The sequence below is a fragment of the Sminthopsis crassicaudata genome, chromosome 5 (assembly GCF_048593235.1).
Source record: "Sminthopsis crassicaudata isolate SCR6 chromosome 5, ASM4859323v1, whole genome shotgun sequence".
NCBI lineage: Eukaryota > Metazoa > Chordata > Mammalia > Dasyuromorphia > Dasyuridae > Sminthopsis > Sminthopsis crassicaudata.
Genome location: NC_133621.1, coordinates 299,701,718 through 299,722,439, shown reverse-complemented (window position 1 = coordinate 299,722,439; position 20,722 = coordinate 299,701,718). Strand labels below are relative to the sequence as shown.

Genomic DNA, 20,722 nt, shown 5'->3' with positions numbered 1-20,722 from the left:
GTGAAGGAAGTGAATCAATGTCAGTTTCAGGGCCGCTGGATGGGGGCGGGGTAGGGTAGGGCTAGGAGAGAGCTAAGAAGGGGGGGGAGGAGGAGGAGGAGGGAGAAAAGGACAGAAAAAAAGAACAACAGAGAGGAAAGGAGGAAAAGAAGAAAAAATTGGAAGAGAAAATCAGACAGAAGAGAAGGAAAAGATAAGCGCAAAGGAGGTAAGAAAAAGAAAAAGAAAAGAGTAAGAGGAAAAAGGGCGGTGGAGAGGTTCAAGGGCAACGCGGTCCCTTTAAGGCGCGGCGGGTGAGCTCACTCAGTTCGCCCCGCCCCTCTGAAGCTCCTCCTCCTCCTCCTCCTCCTCTCCCTCCCTCCCCCTCCCATCCTCGGCGGCGGTGGCGGCGGTGACCCAGTGCGCTTGCGCGCCTCCTCAGCGACTCCCGGCGCTGTTCCAGTCATCTCGGCCCGGCGGCTGCTCGGCACCAGAGAGATCGGGCTCCCGCCGCCGCCGCCCCTACGGCCCGCCATGGGCTCCTGAGGTAACTGCCGCCCCTCAGCCGGCGGGGAGCGAGGGAGGGCGGGCCCTTGGGGCGGGCTAGGGAGACCCGGGGCCGGAGGACTGGGGGGCCAAGGGGGCGGGGCCGGAGGGGGAGGAGGAGGAGGTGTGCCCCCCGCCCTCCTTGCCGCTCTCGCTCGCTCTAATCCCCCCTCCCTGTCCCGCCCGCTCCGGTCTAATCCCCCGCCCGGCCGCTCCGGTCTGACCCCCCTCCCCCCGGCTCCGTCCCGATCCCCGGCCCCTTCGCGGTCTGTGCCCGGGAGTCCCGGCTTCTGGCGGTGGGAGCGTGCCCCGCTCCCCTCCCTGCCGCGGGCGCGACGTGGCGTGGCGTGATGGTCCAGCCCCTGGTGCCATTGGGCCTCCCGTGGAGTGTCCAGAGGGCCGAGGGATGGGGGGCGGGGTGGTTGTGAGGGTGCCGGGTGGGGGAGGGCTCCTCGCCGAGGGAGAGGTGGGGGGGAGTGGGAGGTGTCCGGGGCCCTGCTGGATGAGGTTCGGGCCGGAAGGGTCCCATTTTACAGACCGGGAAACCGAGGACCAGAGGCTGCGCCTGTGCCTGCCCCAACTTGGGGCCTGTGGTGGGAGGGCTCGAGGTCAGTGCTGGAGGGACCCCCGCGCGCTCCCTCCCGCCGGCGCCCTCCCGCCGCGCATTTTTCCGAAAGTCTCCGGTGAGGGAGCGGACTCGGAGCCGCTGCCCTGCCCGGAGCCCTACCCGCTGCAGGGGGCGCAGCCCGCTCTGGGCTCTCCCTCCCTCTGCAGGGGGTCTCATTTGGTTATCACAGCCTTGTAGCTGTTATATAATCCTGCAAGGCGATGAGGAAACTGAGGCAGCAGGTCAAGGGCAGGTCTCCCCCACCCAAGCTCTGGGGATGCGCCTAATTTGGTTCCAGAATCCTTTATTAAGTATCTGCTGTATGCACCGCGGAACCGCTCTCCCTGGCACGTGACTGTAGGTGAAAGGTGTCACCGGTGCCCAGCCCGTGGTCCCTCGTGGCCCCGAGCTCTTCTGGGTAAGAGCGGGAGGGAGAAGAGAGCCCTCGCTCCGCGTCCGCTCCGGAGCCTGCCGCGGGGGCTGTCTCCCCCTTCCACGGTGTTCTGTGCGGGGACCCCTGGCGCGGAGGAGGGAGAGCGGCGCCCACTTACGTAACTGGTCCTCGCCCGCTCTGGGCCCCGGTGCACTTTCCTAGAAGCCCGGACAACTTACATGTCACAGCCCGGGGTTCTCGGGGGTCTTAAAACATAAAGAACTTCCGGAAGCCCCATCCTTCCCCGGGCTCTTTGGTCACCCGCCGTGTGAAAGCCGGTGATGACCCCGTTTCAGGTGGGGGAACCCAGCAGTATGGTTAGTCAGGTGTCTGTCTGTCCCGCAGCTGCTGTCAGGTCCCACCAGGCCGGCGGCCCCTGGGGGGAGGCTCCTCAGCTCCGGGCTCCGGGGAAGGGAGGGGCCGCGCATGTTGGGATACACGCTTTAAGAAGCCCACCTCCTCCAGACGGACCGGGAACGCCCCCCTGTGGGGGGCACCTGTGTGGGCTGGGGCGCTGCTTGTAGGGCACCGTGCCAGCTAAGATCATGCACCATGGACTGGAGGGTGTCGCTGAGGAGTCTGGGGGCCCCCGGGGCCGCCATCCAGCAGGCAAATAAGCTCTGGCTGCACCTGCCGAGGCGGCTCAGTCCCGGGGGAGGCCTCTGCTGCCGCTGTTTACGCGTCCCCACGAGCTGCCCCTGGCCCGGCTCCTCCCCGAGTTGGACGTTTGTGGCGCCCTGAGAGCGTGTGGCTCCATCCTTGTCACAGAGGAAGGGCTGAGGCCTGGACAGTAGTGGTTCCCCGGTGGGCGGGGAAGCTGCCCGGAGGAGGGGAGAGACCCGAGGCCAGGCTCCCCGCCCAGCGCCCTTCACCTGGCCCGGGCACCGCAGGTGTGCCCCGAGCAGTGTGGCTGAGGCCGCTGGGCAGGGTCGCGGTGGCCCCCCGGAGCGGGTCGTTCGGGAGAGAGGCGACCGGCCGTCCGTGCGAGGCTGCCCCAGCCTCCCTCCCGAGCTCCTCTTCTCCCAGGACGGAGCGATGCTGCTGTTGGTGCTCCCTGGAAGTCGGAGTTGTTATTTGTGCTCCCTCGCCTCCTTCCGTCTCCTAGCAGCCTCCAGGAGGAGCCTGCTCGGGGCCCTGGGCCTTTCAAGGAGACTTTTTTCTGCATCTCTTGGACAGGAGAGACCTTGAAAGGCGGAGGCCTCCTGGTAATGTTTTACTTTGGGCCTCTTACTGTGCTGAATGGAGAGGCTTCCCTTTTTAAAAGATAAGAGGGTTGAGTTAAAAAAAAAATCTAGATTTCTCCCTGTAGGTTCTTCCCCTCTTAGAGACCCGTAAAATTGTGGGTTTTTTTTTTTTTTTTGGGGGGGGGGGGTTTTGGTAAGAGGGAGAGAAAGCAACAACTACTCAGCAGAGACAATGAGCGCGTTTTAGAAATCTGCGGTTGTATGCAGTGATACGCTCCCGTGAACCCCCCCTCTGTAAAGAATCAGGAAGCCGAGGCTGCTCCTCCTTGGATTGTGTTTTCATGTTGGTGACCGGGAGGGTCAGCCGGGCTCTTTGCCCTCCACACAGGGAATTCCCTGGGTACACGGTAGGGGGAGGCCTCTAAATAACTGCCTTATTCTTGCACAGAATCCTTATTGATAGTGTGGTAAGTTCCTGGAGTTTAAGGGTGGGCCTCTTGAGCAATCTTTGTAGTAATAAATATGCCTTTTCCTGTCCCACGTGCTCACCACACAGTCAATTTGACAAAGGTGAATTTTTGAATTTTTGAAACTGAATCATTGCTTTTCCCTTACCCCGTGGCCATTCCCGGGGATTCTGCACCCCGGTCCTCATTGGCAACAGCTCACTCCCTTGGCCAACACACTGCAGGCCCCTCGCCCTGCAGAGGAGGAGGCTGGAGGCCCCTGGACGTCCCACCCCGGGTCATCGGGCCGGGCGGAGTTCTGAGGGCTTTCAGTCCGACTTTCCTCCACATTTGCTCAGGGGATCTCACTTTAAACTTGGGGATTTCAGCCCAGATCTCCCCCCATTCAAGCTCCAGTGAGGCTGGAGAAATTCTCACTAAGAGGAAGAGAAAAAAACAACTCAGCACAGACAACACATCTGAAGAAATCTGCTGTCGCAGGCGCTGATGCGTCCCCAGTGGGTCTTTCCAAGGATCTTCATAAAGTTTCCCCGAATCCTTTGCGGTTTATCATTATCACACGCCCCTCTGAGGTCATGAGCCAGCCCAGGGTTAGTTAGCTTTGACTTTGTTCCAGCACTTGCATACAAAAGAAGGACCTGGAGTTTACAGGTTAAGGGAGACAATGAGCACATCTTCTCCCTCAGTTTGTTTGGCCATTCCCCAGGTAATGAATGGGTACTAGAAGTGGTTTTATATACGGGTCTCCCCTCCTCATCTTCCTCCCTCCCCTCTTCCTCCTTATACTGGCATCCCAGGGTCATGACTTCTCCAGTAGACTTCCAAGCGGTTTCCAGAAGGCTCAGACCGGCTCACAGCCTGCCTCCCCATAGTCCCTCCAGCTATCGCCGCTTCCCGTTTTTGGTCTTCTTCACGGAGCTCATGGATGGGAGGCGAGGGCCTGGCGGCCTTGGGTTGGCGATGCTCGGATTCTTCATTTGGAGCAGACTTTCTTGTGATTTCCATCCTTTGCGCACTTATCTGTTGGGAAATAGTTCTCGTCGCCATTTCCACCTTGGAAATTTTCAGCCTGTTTCAGCGCTCCAGCCTCTGCGGTTACTGCGTCCTTCAGAGTAGATCCCAGAGGCCTCGCCTGGGAGGAGCTGCTGGCTCCTGGCCTCCCTGCGGCCGCCGTCCAGGCCCTAGTGGCCATCGGATGGGCGTGCGAAGGCCCCGGCCCCTGGTTCCGCTTCCCAGGCCCACGCTCCTCGGCCTGGCCAGATCCCCTTCATGGGCTGAAGGTTCCCTGGAGGGAGCAACCAGGCGCATCATGGCACCTGCTACAAGTCTTTTCCTTCATCCCTTCATGAATCCAGGAAGAAGTCTTCCCTTTCCTCCCCATGCCGCTGTGCTCTCTGTTCAGGAAGAGCTGATTGAGCAGCTGCCAGCCGGGCATGGAGGGCATGCTGGGCAGGGGGCAGATAGCGATCTTGACAGAATGTTGACTTCTCACTGGCTGTTGATCTGACACTATCCCCCTCCCCCTCACTTCTCAAGGACCCCTGTACTGCATCATCTTTGGTTTTAGGGATCAGAGTAAGTGAAAGTTAATTTTATTTAGAAAAATGCAACGTTTCCCCCCAAAAGTTCTACCTTGCTTTGAGATTCCCAGATTTCCCCCAGGTAATAGAAAATGGGGTGAATCACGGCCGTGGTTGCCTTCTATTTCCAGGCCCAGATCCTCTGGGGCCAGTGGTCAGTGATGGATGGCTTCTGAACATCCCTTCCCTGACCTGTTGGTCCACTCTTGGATTTATAAAGAAGGACAGGAAGAGAAAAGAGGTCAAAGAAATAGGTTCTTCTCAGGCTTCTTAACCTTGGCTTTCTCTGTTCCTCTAGGATCTGGTCTCTTTTTCTCTCCTCCTTTTTGCTCCTCACGTCTTTCCCCTCCTCCTTATCACTTGAGCTACTGGTATTTTTGTCTCTGTACTTTTTTTTTTAAAAACACTTTTTTTTTTTATTCTTGAAGAGCCCTGTTGGAGGGAGATAAACTCCAGGAGGGCCCCATTGAGGAAGTCCTCTGCCCCTCGTCTGCTCGTCTCTCTGACTGTGGATTGTTTTGTCCTGCTAGACCTTTCTCATTAGGGCTCATGTTCTCTGACACACAGAGCCCAAGGGGGCCTCCGTGGTGCTCCGGTCCGGCTCAGCCTGGACCAGAACCCGGTGCGTGGCCAGCCTCTCTCTGCCCCTTGTGTGGGGGAGATTCTTAATAAGTTTTTCCTCACACCGGGCCCAGGTCTTGGGCCAGCCCACAGGCTGCTGGGTGACCCACCACGGCCATGGCTTGGATTCATTCCAGAAAGCATCACCTCTGTCTGGTGGGTGGGAAGGGGAGGGAAAGGTCGTTGGGAAAGGAAAGTGCTGGGACCCAGCTTGGCTTGTGGTCTCCTTGCTGTTGCAGAGGCCGGCGATGGGATGCCTCCCTTCCACCCCAATCTGTCAGCGTGCTGCAGAGAAAGTCACTCTCTTTCCCAAGGACACGGGAAGATCAGATTTCTCGCTCAGCCTCATCTCAGTGACTAGTCGGGGGAAAGATGGGGCTGGACCAGACATCCAAACTGTCTCTTAGTCGCTGCCCCGTGCCCCCACCAGGTGGAAGCTGGCCCCGTGCCTCGTACCCAGTGGTGGCAAATACTTGTGGAGCGAGCCAGTGGACAGATTGCCAGCATCCACACACGCAGAGCCAGGGCACCGACGTATACTGAAATGTTTCATGAGAACAAGCCAGTGTCTGAGGCGCTGATCCAAGGTCCCTTCCCCGCTCCCCAAAAGGCTGTCCAGGACCTGGCTCAGGAGTGAGAACCCCAAAGGAAGTTTTCTAGACGGTCACTTCCTGGACGTGGTGGAAGTGGGAAGGGAGAGCTCCCAGCTGGAAGGGTGTGACTCCTCACACCCAGGAGTGGTGGCTAAGGCTTCAGGCTGTCGGGGACGGGGGTCACAGCCGCCTTTTTGAAAGGGAGAGGCTCCCCTGCCGTGTTCCACCACAGACACTGAGGCTCGAGACGTTAACCCAGTTGCCCAAGCCGCCTTTCCCGAGATCTGGTTTGGGCAGACACAGAATGTTGACACCCCTCTTGTTTTTCACCCCCATTCTCAGCTCTGAGGCTCATGGGGCCCCCACCCCTTCTGCCATCCTTGTGGTCTGCATGGACACCCCAGATCCCGGCCTCTCTGCCTGGCTTTTGCGAGGGTCTCCGTGTCTCTTTGTGTGGGGTGCTGCCCACCGCCCATCTCCCAAAGAGGGACTTTTGCACAGCTGGGGCTTTTTTCCCCTCTCACCTCCTTGGAGAGAGGGGGTCTCGGGGTCCCACAGCCTGAGCATGGCATGGACCTCTTGGGCTTCCTGTATGTGAAGCTCTGTGCCGGGCCTGGAATCAAAGGGCCCTGACCTACAGCAGGGAGGGCCTCGAAGGCCGCCCCTCCGGCTCCCTCTTTACAGACGGGGAAACTGAGGCCCAGAAAACTCAGGCGGCTTCATAAGATTCTGGCTTGAAAGCTGGCGGGGGCCTCAGAGGCCGCTTGTCCCCTTTTCTGGCTGAGAAGGCGCAGTTTGGATAGGACGCCGGCTCCGCTCTCATGAAATACAATAGGACAATAAGATAAAGCAAGTTGCCCACCAGACAGCATCATGTTCTTGGTGCAGTAGGGAGTCGCACAATGTCTGGTCTGTCTGGGGGAGGGATAGGACCTTCCCTGGCCTGGCCCAGAGGAAGTGGCATCCGAGCTAGGCCTGCGAGGGCGGCTGCAGGATCCGGAGAGGCTGGGAGGGGGGAGTCTCTGTGCTCCCCTGGGACCTCCGGCCCTGGCTCCGACCCTCACCTCCCCCATGGGAGCTTAGCCCCTGGCACCTGATACAAGTCTTTTCCTTCAATCCCTTCCTTGGATCCACCCCACGCTCATAAAACGCCACAAACGCCACGGGGAGACTCGGCGTGGATCGGGGTCCCCCCCCGGGTCTGCAATAGTGGGAGGATGGTTTTAAAGAGAAACTGGCATCTTTCCTGGGTAGGTAAGGGGGGAGCAGATGCAGGAACCCCACCTGCCTGTGAGAACTCAGGAAATTGAGCCGGGAAGGCCCAAAGCCTTTGGTCGAGGGGGCACCTCTAGGCATGGCAACAGGGTCCCCCCACCTTGTGCCAGGCTGTGGAGGGCAGTGCTGCCGCTAGGATGTGGGGAGCCCTTTGTGCTAGGCTGTAGAATCTCTCTTTCCATGCCAGGCTGCTGAGTGTGCCGAGCAGGGAGTGCCACACTCAGACCTGTGCCTTCGGGAGGTTATCATGGCAGCTGTGCAGGAGCTCTTGAGGAGGAAGGGCCTGGAGCAGGAAGCTCCCTTGAAGGCGCTGCAGACGAGTGGCCCTGAGTGAGGATAGCAGCCCTGTGAGTGAAGAGACAGAGACAGATGCCAGGGCTTGTGGCAGAGACCTGACAAGACTGGGCAGCTGGGGAGATGTAGGGTGGCCGTGGGGGCAGAGCTGAGGTAGCTGGAAGGCTGTTGGGGCCTGGACAGAAATAGCCGGGAAGAAGAGGCTAGGCCGGGGTGGGCCGGAGACAACACCCCAGGAGTCGCTCGAGCCGGGCCAGAGCGCTTCTGGGAGCAGGTGCTCGTTCCCTCACGGTAGCAGCATTGGCGCCCCACTGGCCAGGGCCTCCCCACCTGGTTCTATTCACCATCCTGCCTCCCCAGAACCAGCTAAGGACGCTCAGAGCCTGGGGCTTTTGCATTTCCCTGAAGCCTGGGAGCCAGGGGTGGGGTGGGGAGAGTGGAGTGCTGTGGATGGAGCGGAGCGTGCTATATAATGTGGAGCAGGGGCAGGTTACCATGGGCCGGGCTCCCCTTCTGCTGGGAGTCCCAACCAGCAGGGTCTGGCCAGGGGCCTCAGAGTGGACTGTCCATTAGCCAAATTGGGCTTCGGGGTTGGCCGGTGCGCTGTGACTTTCGGCTCTCCAGACCCTGGCCCTGACCCCAAACTCCGAGGCATTCTCCATTCACTCTGCGCACTTTCTTCCCGAGGGTGGGCTCAGGAACCCATGGGTGGGGGAATGCTCATTCGCTGACTACTCGAGCCTTGTGCCAAGCTCTGAGGTACAAAAAGGGGCAAGACCCTTGAGCCTAGCAGGGAGGGCTGCCTCAGGGTAAAGAGGGGGTCCTGATCAGAGGGAAAGACTCCTATAGGAGCTGGGGCCAAAGGGCAGGAGGCAGACCAGCTGGCCTCCAGGGAGGCCTCCAAGTGCCGCCACCCAGGCACTCAGGACTCAGTCCTCAGGGTCACGATTCACAGGAGAACAAAGGGAGCACACCTGACGCCTGTGCCTCAGCCCTCCCCTCCGTTGGCGTTTGTTTGTCTCTTCTGGGTGATGGCGGCGGGTCCAGAACGGGGAAAGGCTCTGGAGCCTCCCCTCCCCTCCCTGAGCGTGTTTCCCAGGCGGGAGGAAGCTGCTCTCAGGCTCAGTCTGTGTCCGCTCATGGTACCCTGTTTTAGTCAGCCCTGGCAGGAGGAGTGCTGCCAGGGGCTGGGAACCAGCTTTGCCAGAACAGACCGTTTGGAGGCCAGAACTGGCTTACCCAGAGAACTGGTTCTCTTTTGGCCTCTGTGGAGGCTCTGTCTGCCAGAAAGAGCGATATTCCTAAAAAGGCTGTGCGGGCGCCCTCTGCCCTTCCCCTTCGGGCTGCTGCCGGCAGCATTTCCTTGCCTTGCGCCCTTTACCCTCTGTGGCTCCTGCTGGGGAGGGGAGGGAGGAGGCTGGGAGCCCCGGAGTAGTCCCTGTTAGGCGGGCCAAGCTTTGGGCCTAGCCAGAAATCCGGGGTGCCCACTGCCCACCGTGAGGGCCCCTCTGCCTGCCTGCTAATGGCTAACCAGACGTTGTCTCAATTTGGGAATCGGGGCATCTGCGGCTCCGGGTGCCCTTCTTGTCGGATGCAGGCTCCTACGTTCTGGGAGGTCAGATGGCGCTGGGGTGGGGCTCCTGGGAAAGGCAGGGGAGAACGTTGTGCCGGCAAGCCAGGTTTGGTGCTCGCTGGGTAGCTCTGGTGCCCAGGACCCGCTCTCTGCAGCAGCGTCCCCAGTGCATCCATGATTGTGGGTCCTCTCCAGGGCCCAGCGGGGTCAATTAGCATGGGGTGGGATGCTGCCCTGCCATGGGACAACCTCCCCTTGCTTCGAGCCTGAGCTGGAACGGCCTCCTAGGGATGGTCCGGGGCAGCCGGCCCCTTTGGAAGATGAGGAGCCCAAGGGCCGCAGTGGCTGGGCTTCTCTTTGTGAAGTGCCTAGCACATAGTAGGGGCTGCAGAAAAGCTAGTCATCCCAGCCCTTCTCCTTATGGGCCACGCCGGGGCCAGGAGTGCACCGTGGTGTTCCACTCTGGCTTCTAGCATGGCCAGATTTGGTGGCAGGAAGGCGGCCTTTGTCTGCAGGCCCCTAGGAACGGGGGCTCCCTGGCCACATGGTGAGGTAGCAGGTCTTCCTGCCACCCCAGTGAGACCCTTTTGGTTGGGAAAACAGAAATCTTCCTTTAGATGGTGGAGGGGACCGCCGGTCAGCAGAAGCTCTGTGGGAGAAGTAGGCCATGTGGCCCGGGTTCGGGGAGATCTGGGCCGCCCCCAGGCGAGTCCCCTAGTGAGCCGGTGTCTGAGGACCTACGGCATCTTACTCTAGTGCCCAGGCCTTGATTCGTTTCTGGGGGGATGCTCTGTTTCCCCCTGCCATGCTGGGTCCAGGCTCAGAACCATCACTCTGAGTGCGTCCCCGATCCTCTGCCCCGGCGCCCACGCGGGCTCGTGTGTGTTGGGAGCCCCAGATGCTCACCAGCCGTTTCCAGCCTGAGAGCGGCTTCTGTCAGACAGGACCGTGTACGGTGTAAACCTTACTTAACATGAAATCTCCTTGTGGTTGTTGGTGTCTGTCAGCCTGCCAGTCAAAGCCCAGGACCTCTGTGCTGTACCTAGTGCCTCTGCCTCATCTCTACCCTGCCACTGGGTCTCCTCGCCAGCCGCGAAGGCCAAAGTCAATCCCGCCTCAGATGCCACCTCTGCCATTTTGCAGCCCCCTGCTCTGTCCGGTCAGAAGGGGGTGTCTCCTCTGGGCCTCATGGCACCTGCCGTGTGGCTTGATGCCCCCTTTTGTGTCTGGTGTCTGTTGCCGCTTCCTGACTAGGTGGGGGGCCCCATGGGTAGGGATCGTGTCTCCTGGGCTGCATCCCCCAAAGGCCTTGTCTCCTGGGCTTTGATCAACAAATGCTTATCTGAATGAAAATGACTTTCCAGGGCTTGGGCTGCACCCTAGGCAACCTGGGGCATGGGGTCATCTGGGGGAAAGACGGGAGGCAGCTACCTGGGCCCACTCTGTGGAGGCTGATGCCAGTCAGGCTCTCCCTCCTGCCTCAGACACCTCAGGGCTCTGCTAGAAAGGGCCCCGGGGTCCCCATCCATGAACTTGATGGTTGGGAGATCACGTGAGATCCTGGCCAAGGGCCTTCCAGACCCAAAGAGCCCAGGAAGGTGCCAGGGCTGGTGGCTCCCCTGAGGATGTCTCCTCTGCCTCGGACGGGCGTCTCCTGGCTGTTATGCGGGTCGATATGCAGACATTTCATGAATTTCCAGCTCCCACCTTCACCCTCTCTTCATCCCAGCAGGGGGCTCACCCTGCCTTTTTGAGCAGGCCTCCAGTGAGGAGACCTTCCCCAGCGGCCCACTGGCTGCTCTCGTTCCCAAGGGCTAAAATCCACTCACTGGAGTCCCTCACTTCCAGTTTCCCACTTCAGGGCTAAGCAAATAAAAAGTCCCCAGTGGGCCAGACTCCCCCGTGTCTATTTAATAGCCCTTAGGATAGACGGGGCATCGCTCAGAACACTCTCGTCACTCTCATTTCTACAATGCTGTCAAGCTTACAAAGCTTTGGAACAGCCCCAGGAATCAGTGGTATATTTGGTGGTGCCCATTTGACAGATGGGGCCCAGAGAGGCCCAGAGCCTATTCAGTCGCACCGCCAGGGAAGGAGCAGATTGGGGAGTTCCTTCTACTCCCCGTATCTCAGGACCTCTGGGCGGCCTTTCTCTCCTAGGAGGTAGGCCCAAAGAAAGCCCCAGGGCTCCTTCTAAGGACACTAGTCCAGTGTACTCTGCACCGACTTTGTCAGGTATGGGGTTTAGCCGTCCCTCCCCCTCCCCCCCAGGCATCCAGTTTTTCCCCCTAAGCCCACCACACCCCTCCCTCTCTCCATATCTCTGCATCTTCCCTGCTGCCTTCCCTTTACTTGGCTCTTACAGCCGCTGCCACCTCTGTTTCTGTGGCCTGTAGCTAGAGGCTCTCAATGGCTCTTCCTTCCTCATCTCCCTCGGCCCCTTTCCATCACCCACACGGCTGCCACAGCAGTCTCTCCTGTGTCACCCAGGGAAACGCCACTAGCTTCCTTTTACTCCTCAGATCAAATGAGGCCCCTTGGTTTGGCCTTCAAACTCCTCATAAAATGGCGCCTTCCTCCCTTTCTAGTCTTACTATTAATTTTTTCATTTATTTATTCATTTTATTTATTTGGCTGAGGCAATTGGGGTCAAGTGACTTGCCCAGGATCACACAGATAGAAGTGTTAAGTGTCTATGACCAGATTTGAACTCGGGTCCTCCTGATTTCAGGGCTGGTGCTCTATCCACTGTAGTCTCACTATTTTTTAACAATTTTTTTTAGCTAAGAATTTATTTTCTCTCTATCCTACCCTTTACCCCTGCATCTCTGCGGGGGGGAGGGAGGGAGAGCAAAACTCTTGTATCAGTTATGCTTAGTCAAGCAAAACAAATTCCCACGTTGCCATGCTGAAATACAGATCCTCATTCTGTGTCTCGAGTCCGTTGTCTCTCTGCCGGGAGGTGGACAGGGCAACGTGCTTCATCATCAGCCCCTTGGGATCAGTCCTTTCTAGCTTTTTGATTTTTATTTTCTAATAATTCTAATAATTTTCTAATCTAATTTATTTCTAATAATAATTTTCTGATAATTTATTTTCTAATAATAATTTTCTAATGTTTATAAAAATGTGTTTGCCTTTTCAAAATTTGAATTCTGAATTCTTTCACCCTCGTACCCACTGAGAGGATGAGCAAGAGGATCTCGATTCTACGTGGGAAATCATGCAAAACCTATTTCTATATTAGCCATAGTGGGGGAAAAAATCACAAAAGTGAGAAAATTATATTTGAGTTTGCATCCGTTTCTCTCTTTGGAGGCGGAGAGCGTTTTTCCATCATGAATCCTTTAGGATTGTCTTAGATCATAGCATTGCTCAGAGAAGCCAGAGTCTTCTACAGTTGCTCATTGTTACGATGTTCTCTCGGTTCTTCTCACTTCACTTTGCATCCATTCCCGTAAGTCTCCCATGATTCTCTGAAACCATCCTTCTCATCGTTTCTTAGGACAGTATTCCGTTACAGATACCTCAATTGGTGAGCATCCCCATGATTCTAATTCTTTCCCCCCACCAACAGCTGCTCTCAGTATATTGCCCAGAAAGGCCTTTTCCTTTTTTTTTTTTTTTTTCCTAATCTCTCACAAACCTTGCAGTGGTATTCATGATGTCTCACGGAATCATTAGCTTCCATTTGCCCAATTCTAATTTTTAAAGAATTATTTTCACCAGTGAACTTTGGTCCATCTTTTTCATTTGGCTAATCCTGCCTTTTAAGCTTGAGTGAATTTTTGTGCATCTGTTAACTGTTTTTTCATGATTTCCTCGCATCGCATTTCCCCCTTTTTTCCTCTACTACTCTTAGCTTTCTTGAACCGTTTTAGGAATTCTCCTTGGGCTTGGCTTCCAGGAGCATTTTATTTTGAGGCTTTGCTTGTGGGCGTTCTCACAGTTTTGCCTTCTGGGTTGTGACTTAGTCAGTCCTGGCGCCCGGTAGCTTTTTATGGTGAGGTTCTGTTGTTGTTGCTCAGTCTGTTTCTTGGCTTTGAACTTTATGTTCGAATCGGACTTTGCTCCTCTGGCGTGGGGGGGGCGCTGTAGCTGTTTTCAGAGCTTGCCCTGCTGGCTCATTCTAGTTCTTACCCAAGGAAAGTCTACCTCCTCCCACTCCCTTACAGCAGATGCTCCCACTTGCCTTGGAACCGCAGCCTGGGCCCCCGCTCCCTTCAGTGCCCTTCTCTGCCCTGGAACTGTGGCCCAGAACTGTGTATGGGCAAGAGCGTTGCTGGTCAGCCCCAGCTACGCCCTGTGCTAGTGGAGGGTCCCCTGAAATATTCTGTTGTCTTGCCCCCTTGCTGTCTCTGGGCTCAGAGCTCCCCGAGTTGTTGCTGCTGCACCTGCCTCCACGCCCATCCCAGTTGTCGGTGTCACTCTCCAGGCCGGCCCCCGCCTGTAGACCTCCTTGGGCTAGATAAATTGTTGACATTTGTTGACCTGAAGCACTATTTAAAGTTGTCTGGAGGAGGAGGAAGGGAGGTTTGGCTGGGTGGCTGTCTCTGATCCGCCATTTTGGCCCCCCTCCCCTCTGTTTCCAGTGTGTTGAGGCACGCTCCCTTGTATGTCCTCCATAGGCCAGGTGGCCTCCTTGCTGTCCCTCAGACCCAGTGCTCCGTCTCCCATCTCCATCATTTGCACAGCTGGAATGCTCTCCCTCCCTCCCTCCCTCTCTGGAGGGCTCCTCTCAGACCCCTTTCCCAGTAGCCCTGGCTGCCAAGTCCCTTTGCTGTTCACTCTGGACCTCTCTGCTTATATTCCTTCTGAGAAGCTCCATGAAGGCAGAACGTTTGCCTTTTTGCTTCTGCTTCCCCAGGTTGAGCAGAGGACCGGCCACTTAGTCTTCACCGGTGCTCCTTGACTGATGGCCCGGCTCCCTGGAGCCGGAGCCAGCTCGGGACAGAGGCAGGGCTTGGCCCTTCCCACCTCCACGGCCCGCATCTCAGCCACTGAGCCTCACTGCTCCGGGCCTGGCCATCTACCCCCTGCCTTGTGTCTGGAACAGCTAGCGGCCCATGGCACCCGAAGGCATGCACAGGGCGGTACAGGATTTATCCTCAGCCTGGCCCACAACCTCCAGGAATAGGAGCGGAGCCAGGACTGGAAAGTGGTCTGGGATCAAGGGCCAGATGAGTGTTTTGGAGAGGCCCAGGGCTAGAGGAGGCCTGGGTATGGAGAGGAGGTTTTGTGCAAGAGGTGGCAGGGGTGGTTCCCCCCGGGCCAGAAGGCTGGGCCGTGGGGGGTGGTCCGTGTCCAGAACGTCAGGCAGGGAGACGGTAGTCTGCTCCTGTGTGCAGAGCCCCCTGACCTTGGACCGATTGGAAGGAGTTCCATTTTCTCAGCTCCCACTTTTCTGCCTCTGCCCTGGATTAGGGCATTCCAAGCCCGCTTTTAGGCCAAATCACCTGATTCCCTCCTGCGAGAGGCCCAGTGGGTCTTTACAAAACAACAGCAGTAACAGAAACTGCGACTTGTGCGGCCTGTCCCAGGTCGGTTCTCAGATCTCGCATCTCATGATCGAGCCACATTCTTCCTGGGCCTGCGGGGCAGAGGGTCTGGCAAGAAGGCAAACATGCTCCCTCCCTGCCCTACTCCAGGCGTGGGCGATCCCGTTTCAGAAGGGTAACCTGTTCAGAAGCCCCCCCGGCCCCCTTTCTTTGGGGGAGGGCCCACTGCTGAGATGACTGACCTATGCTAATGTGGGTCAGCCTCCCCACAAAAGGCAGCCACACACACACCAGAAATTAATAGAGCAGATAAAGTTGTCTGGAGTTTGGAAGAATAGCTCAGGCAAGAAGGGGTTCATTGTCGCTCCTGAATATCGGAGAGCAAGGGAATCCTTTCGGCTGTTAGGTGCTCGAGCGGAGCTTAGGCCCGAGTCTGTTCTCATTGGACCAGGCAAAAAGGAGGGTTTCTTTCTGATAAAGGAAATCATAACCTCATAAATATTCTGTAGACGTACATGCTAATTTGTTATAAGTTTAGCGTGGATGCTGTGGGTGTTGCAGCTGTGTGAGAGAGCTCTTCATAGTTGGGTCTCAGCGTGCTTTGATCCTTTGAGATTAATGAACAAAAATAGAACCCTAGGAGTTTTTAGTTTTTAAAAATTAAAATAGAAATGGCCTTCCCCCTTTGCTTCCCCCCTCCCAGAGCATATTCAGAAATTAATGGCAGGCGGGAATTAAGGAAAAAATGGAAGAGAATAAGGTCAGCAGAGGAGAAAGACAATCTAGCTTGTCACCATTAACAATCTGCACTTGGCAGTCGGATGACAGGGAGTGGGTGGGTGTCAGTGGCCCATTTAGAACGGGCCGTGATGCGTCAGATGGGACTCGCTCTCAGTGGCTGCCGGGGAGCTGCTCTTGGAAATGGGCGCCTCGTCTCAGGGGCGCTTCTGGTGGAAGCATCAGCTTCTGGGGAAACGTGGCCAGGCAGAGTTGGGAGAACGATCAGTGGCCACCCGTGGGGCCGTGAGCTCTGCCAGTGGGAGGGCCCCTCGCCCAGCTCCCCCTGGGGACCCCGTGGCTCCAGTGCAATGCCTTGTGTGCTCCGTGCCGCGGCCTCCTCACCACCATAGCCGGAGCTGAAGCGCCGTAGCGTGTTCGGGGTGCTGTCCATCACTCGCTCCTCTCCCTGCCTGATCAGTGTCTTCCACAGGTATTCACCCCCCATGCTGTGAGCCCTCCCGGAGAGCAGCTTGGGGCCTGGGCTGCCTGCGTGTTGCCCCTGGCTCCTAACCCTCCCTCTGTGATGACCACCTCGCTCCTTTCTGCATGGCGAGCACCTTGGTGCTTCTGTTGACTCCTGGTGACCTGCGACCTTAGTTCTGTGGAGGCCAGGCCCCATTCGGGACCATGGGGAGAATGATCAGCAGGGTGGGCATCGGCTCCATGGAGAGGCCGCACGGTTCCCAGGAGTGGCCAGCCAGTGTCACCCTCCTGTTGAGTGCAGGCCCTGTTCAGCGCTCATGGGTCCCCAGCGCAGTCTGATCCCCTCTCATCAGTGCCGGTCAGCCTCCCCATTGGGGGTCCCCTGAGCCCTGGGGATTCTGCTCAGAGCACTTTCCCCGATCGGGAGCCTGACATCCCCGGTCTCCGGCCACGCCCCTTATTTCTCACTCGCTCAGCATTGGAGACCACCTTAGGGAATCTAAAGATTTCAGCAGAGGCGGGAGGGACATCAGGAGGACCACCTTCTGCTCGGCCTCGTTTGAATGTCCTTCTTACAACGCCAACGCCACGTCTTCCCTCGGATTCTTTCCTGGGAATGACCGGAACCACTTCTCGGACATCAGGCAATTAGTAGGCCCCGACTGTGTGGCAGGCTCCGATCTCTGGCTTGTGTGTTTTGGCCCTTCCCTGCACTCCTCTTTGGCCCTTCTTGGGATGGCTGGCCTCCCGGCCTCCGGCCTCCTCCTCTAATCCATCCAATCTACTACAGGGAGCTCAGCCTCCCTAAAGCCCAGCTTACCTCAGACCACTCTCCCCTCTAGGGCTTCTCACCAGCACTCAGAATTTCCCAAAGAAAATGGCAGCATAGCTCGGAAAAGACCCAGAGGGATAGGAGAGTTTCCAGGAAAAAGAGGTCACCTGCTAGGTAAGAGCTGGAGACAATGAGGGTTGGGCATGGCGGGACTGGGGTTCCTGAGGAGCCCCAGCGTGGGAACACACATATTTCAGTGCAGCTGCCCTATTTCCTGCCTCCTCTTCCACTCTGCAGACCTCTCCCCCATTCCCCCAAGGCCTTATCCAATAGGGGTCTTTGGCGCATGCTTTTACAACCTGCATGGAAACGGGCCATGGCCGGGATCCTCTTTCAAGGAAGTCCTGGCTGACTGATTTTCGCTCTGGGAGGTGTTGGCAGTCCTGAGCATGTTTATGTACAGCCGGGAGAGGTGGAAGCCCGGACGATCCAGCCGGATTCCGTGATTTACGGTGTTTCCTAGTGGGCCTGTGCCGCCCAGGGCCGGACATCTGACTAGGTGTGGCTTCCCCTTCTGGTTTCCACTGGCCTCTGGGTAAAGGGATTACAAAGGGCTGCCCAAGCTCCCGGTCAGGAAACAAAGGGGTTTCTGTGGCTTTGTTTGGAACAGTAGAAAACAGCTGGGGAGAGAAATAAAATTCTCCACTGTCCGGAACTAGGATTAATTAGATGGCAGCAGCCCGCACAATAAAATGAGGGGAGAGGCCAGAGGGAGCCGAAGCTGGGCCCAAAGAAGGTCCATCCAGAACTGTAGCATCTGTGGGGGAAGGCGGGAGGGGGTCTTGTCAATCTGGTTTTAAACAAGTTCTCAAAAGCCAGTTCTAGAACCCTGCTCTGGTCCCACCCGGTCTCTTGGAGCTGCATGGCTCCTCTCTCCGGCCTCCCCGTCTCCTCGGCCTGGCCTCGCTTGGTGCCTGCTGGCTGCTGCGCCACCCAGTAGCAGCTCCCTTTAGGGCTGAATGACTCGGCCTCTGTAGACAGTCCCTCTTGATACTGAGCTGAAATCCGCTTCCCTGTGTAGAACTTTTGCTCCTTGGCTTCAGGTCCGTCCCCGATCCCTACTTAACAAATGGCCGCCCCCTCCAGCTGTCAGGGGAATCTTCCCAAGACTCTAGTCTGACCATTTCATTCATTTCCTTCCCTTCTTCCTTATTGGATCATGTTCATGCACAGGTGGTCCCCAGGCCAGGCCCAAAGGCTCTGCCGAGTCTGGTTCAAGCTCCTGTTCTGGTTTCCCACCCCTCGCGGGGCCCAGCCAAGCTTCCACTCCCCTTCTGCAAGGGCCAGAGCGCTTCCCGGTGCCTGAAATCCCTTCCCTAGGCCTTCACAACTCCAGCCTTTTCCATGCAACATTTAACCCAGATGTTACCTCCTTCCTCTGTGGAGCTTCCCCTTCCCCCCCCATGGTAAATGCCACAGGGCAGCTCGGTGGCACAGTGGATGGAACACAGCCCTGAGGCAGGAGGACCAGAGTTCAAATCCAGCCTCAGACACTTAGTACTGAGTTGACCCTAGGCAAGTCATTTAACCCCAGTTGCCTTAGAAAAAAAAGAAAAGTCTCATGTTTAAGTAAAAGCCGGTTCCTGGTTCTGGCCTCTGACTCGTGACGGCAGCAATTTCATGGCCTAGTCTTAGGCCGAGTATCTGACGTGGCGTCCCCAGCTGTTAGCAGTCGCCGCTTCTGAGCAGAGCCTTTCCTGAGTCTCCCACATGTTCCCGCCTGCCCCGGTTTTGATCCCGGCCTCTCTGTCCTGTGGTTATCTGGCTGCTGGGGCAGGGCCTGCTGGGAGCCACGAGGTAATAGGTGTCGGTTCTTTGGCCGATAAGCTGCTCTAGGTTTCTTTCCTGACCATTTTGGTGGAGAACCCGCTCCCATTGGCAGCTGAGTTGGGGATCATCTGGTCCAGCCCCCCGCCTCTGACCTGGAAGGGGTAGATGCTAGAAGGAGAGCCGGAAGGGGCCTCAGAGGCTCCGAGCCCACCCCTTTGTTTTACAGCTGAGGAAACTGAGACTGAGAGGCCCACTGCTAGGGAGAGGCTCTCTCAGAGGTCAGCTCTAGTCAGTGCACCAACCTGCCGTTTTATGGGTGAGGTCTCCAGGGCTTAAATGTCTCAGTACCCGCCCTGAGGGAATGGGACGAGGCCCAGCCTGCCACCCACCCCCCACCCCCCAGGATGGCTTTTCAGATTGATTCTGGCTCGTTTCCAGAAGCATATTATTATTCCAGCAACTTAACTATTAATAACGCAATGCTGATGTTTTGGTTTATTTTGCCTTTCTGCCCCTTGAGAGGCTCTGCCCCTTGGGACAAAGTGAAATGCTTTCTGTGCCCGGGCGAGGGCCCTGTGGAAGGGCCCGATGGGAAGTCTATGCCACTTTCGGACAGCAGGGGGAGGGCTTGCTCCAGCCTGGGAGGGCCGCCCTTCCGGGCCCGCCCATAGATGGCAGCAGTGAGCCCGTGGGCCGCCCGGCTGACACCACAGGAAAGGGGCTCCTTTCAGAGCGTGGGGAGACCTGCCAGGCTCTTCTTGTGGGCGTCAGCCTCGTTGGCCCGTCCTGCTCTAAGAGGCCCTGGCCCCGGTAGGAGCAGCACCCGGCTCGGTGGTCCGTCTAGGCCGGCCATCGGTGCAGCTTCTGAGAGCCTCTGTTTCTCCGCCTGTGACATGGGCACAAGCATGGCTTACTCCTTATTTGTATAACTGGAAGGAGGACTTGCCGTGGGTTTGTGGGGGTAGGTGTGGGAGAGTGTGTGAGGGGGGTGTTAGGAGCTTCTGTGGGAATGGGTGGAGGGGATGGCGAGCCAGAGGGAAGCTTCACGATGGCAGCACCCTCGCTCAGACCCCTTTGCTGAGACAGGCTCTGGGCCCCTGCAGCCCCAGGGAGTGGACGGGCCACGGATGTCCCTCTGCCTGGTGATCCCCGGCCCCCTCCCTGACCTCCAACCTGACCTCCCTGGCCTCCTTAAGTCCCAGCTCAAACCCCACCTCCTCCTGGACGCGGCCCCCTTCACTCCCGACTCATCCCTCGCTTCCTGCCCATCTCAGGCAGCGCATTTGCACGGGGTCACCCCTTCGTCGCCCCCCGTCAGACTGTCGGCTCCTCGAGGAGCTGTGGCCCAGCACATTCAGCCATGGGCTGTTCACAGGCTCGGGCCTGACCTCACGCTGGGTGTGCTCCCCTCTCCAGGTTCCTGTCCCGCTCCCAGGGCTTCCCCAGGGGGAGCCGCCGCCAGAAAGCACCATGATGGTGACCCAGGCTGTGCTGGCCCCCGAGCCGGCCTCCCCCCCCACCACCGCCGCCCCTCCCAGCTTCTCCTGGATCCCCGAAGGCAGCCCGACCGCCGTGGAGCAGCCCATCTTCCTGATGACCACCGCCGCCCAGGCCATCTCGGGCTTCTTCGTGTGGACGGCCCTGCTCATCACCGGCCATCAGGTGAGCGCTGGCCCTGCCTGGGGGGAGAGGAGGAAGGGGGCGGGCCTTCCCTAGCTTCCCGGGGCTCTGCGGGGGGCCTGCCTGTTTGGGAGTGCCCCAGACATGATCTCCCTGATAGTGCAGGAAAGTTTATAGAGACGGCGTGAGGTTCCTTTAACTTGCCAGAGCACGGAACTACGGGCCTACAGTCCAGGCCTCTCTTCCCCACCATGTGCTGAAAGGGAAACAGGCGGGCTGCAGCATGCCAGCGACGTGGGCCAGACCCCCGCTCTCTCGGGGCCCCCCGGGGGCTCTGGCCCACCTCTCTTGAGGGAGCCTCCTCCGGGCTCACAGCGTCCCTGGCTCTGCCCCCAGATCTACCGGCACCTGCGCTGCTACAGCTGCCCCAACGAGCAGCGCTATATCGTCCGCATCCTCTTCATCGTGCCCATCTACGCCTTCGACTCCTGGCTCAGCCTCCTCTTCTTCACCAATGACCAGTACTATGTGTACTTCGGCACCGTGCGCGACTGCTATGAGGGTAAGACCCTGGGGGCTCCCAGGCAGTGCCCGCTTCTCCCTGGCACCCCCCCAGCTTCCTTGCGTGGTCCTGTCAGTGTTGGGGT

The 20,722-nt window shown here is 57.9% G+C and overlaps 1 protein-coding gene across 3 annotated transcripts in view; it reads left to right on the top strand.

The window, feature by feature from the left end:
- The first annotated feature begins 370 nt into the window (after positions 1–370).
- TMEM184B (transmembrane protein 184B) overlaps positions 371–20,722 on the top strand; it is a 36,853-nt gene continuing 16,501 nt past the window's right edge. For 2 of the 3 annotated variants that reach the window (XM_074271697.1, XM_074271695.1), the window contains exons 1-3: positions 371–526; positions 19,872–20,117; positions 20,472–20,637. In XM_074271697.1, the coding sequence (XP_074127798.1) occupies positions 19,926–20,117; positions 20,472–20,637 (358 nt within the window). In that variant the 5' untranslated portion in view covers positions 371–526; positions 19,872–19,925. Of the gene's footprint in view, positions 527–16,695; positions 16,800–19,871; positions 20,118–20,471; positions 20,638–20,722 lie in introns of all 3 variants that reach the window. The other variant, XM_074271696.1, reaches the window with a different exon arrangement.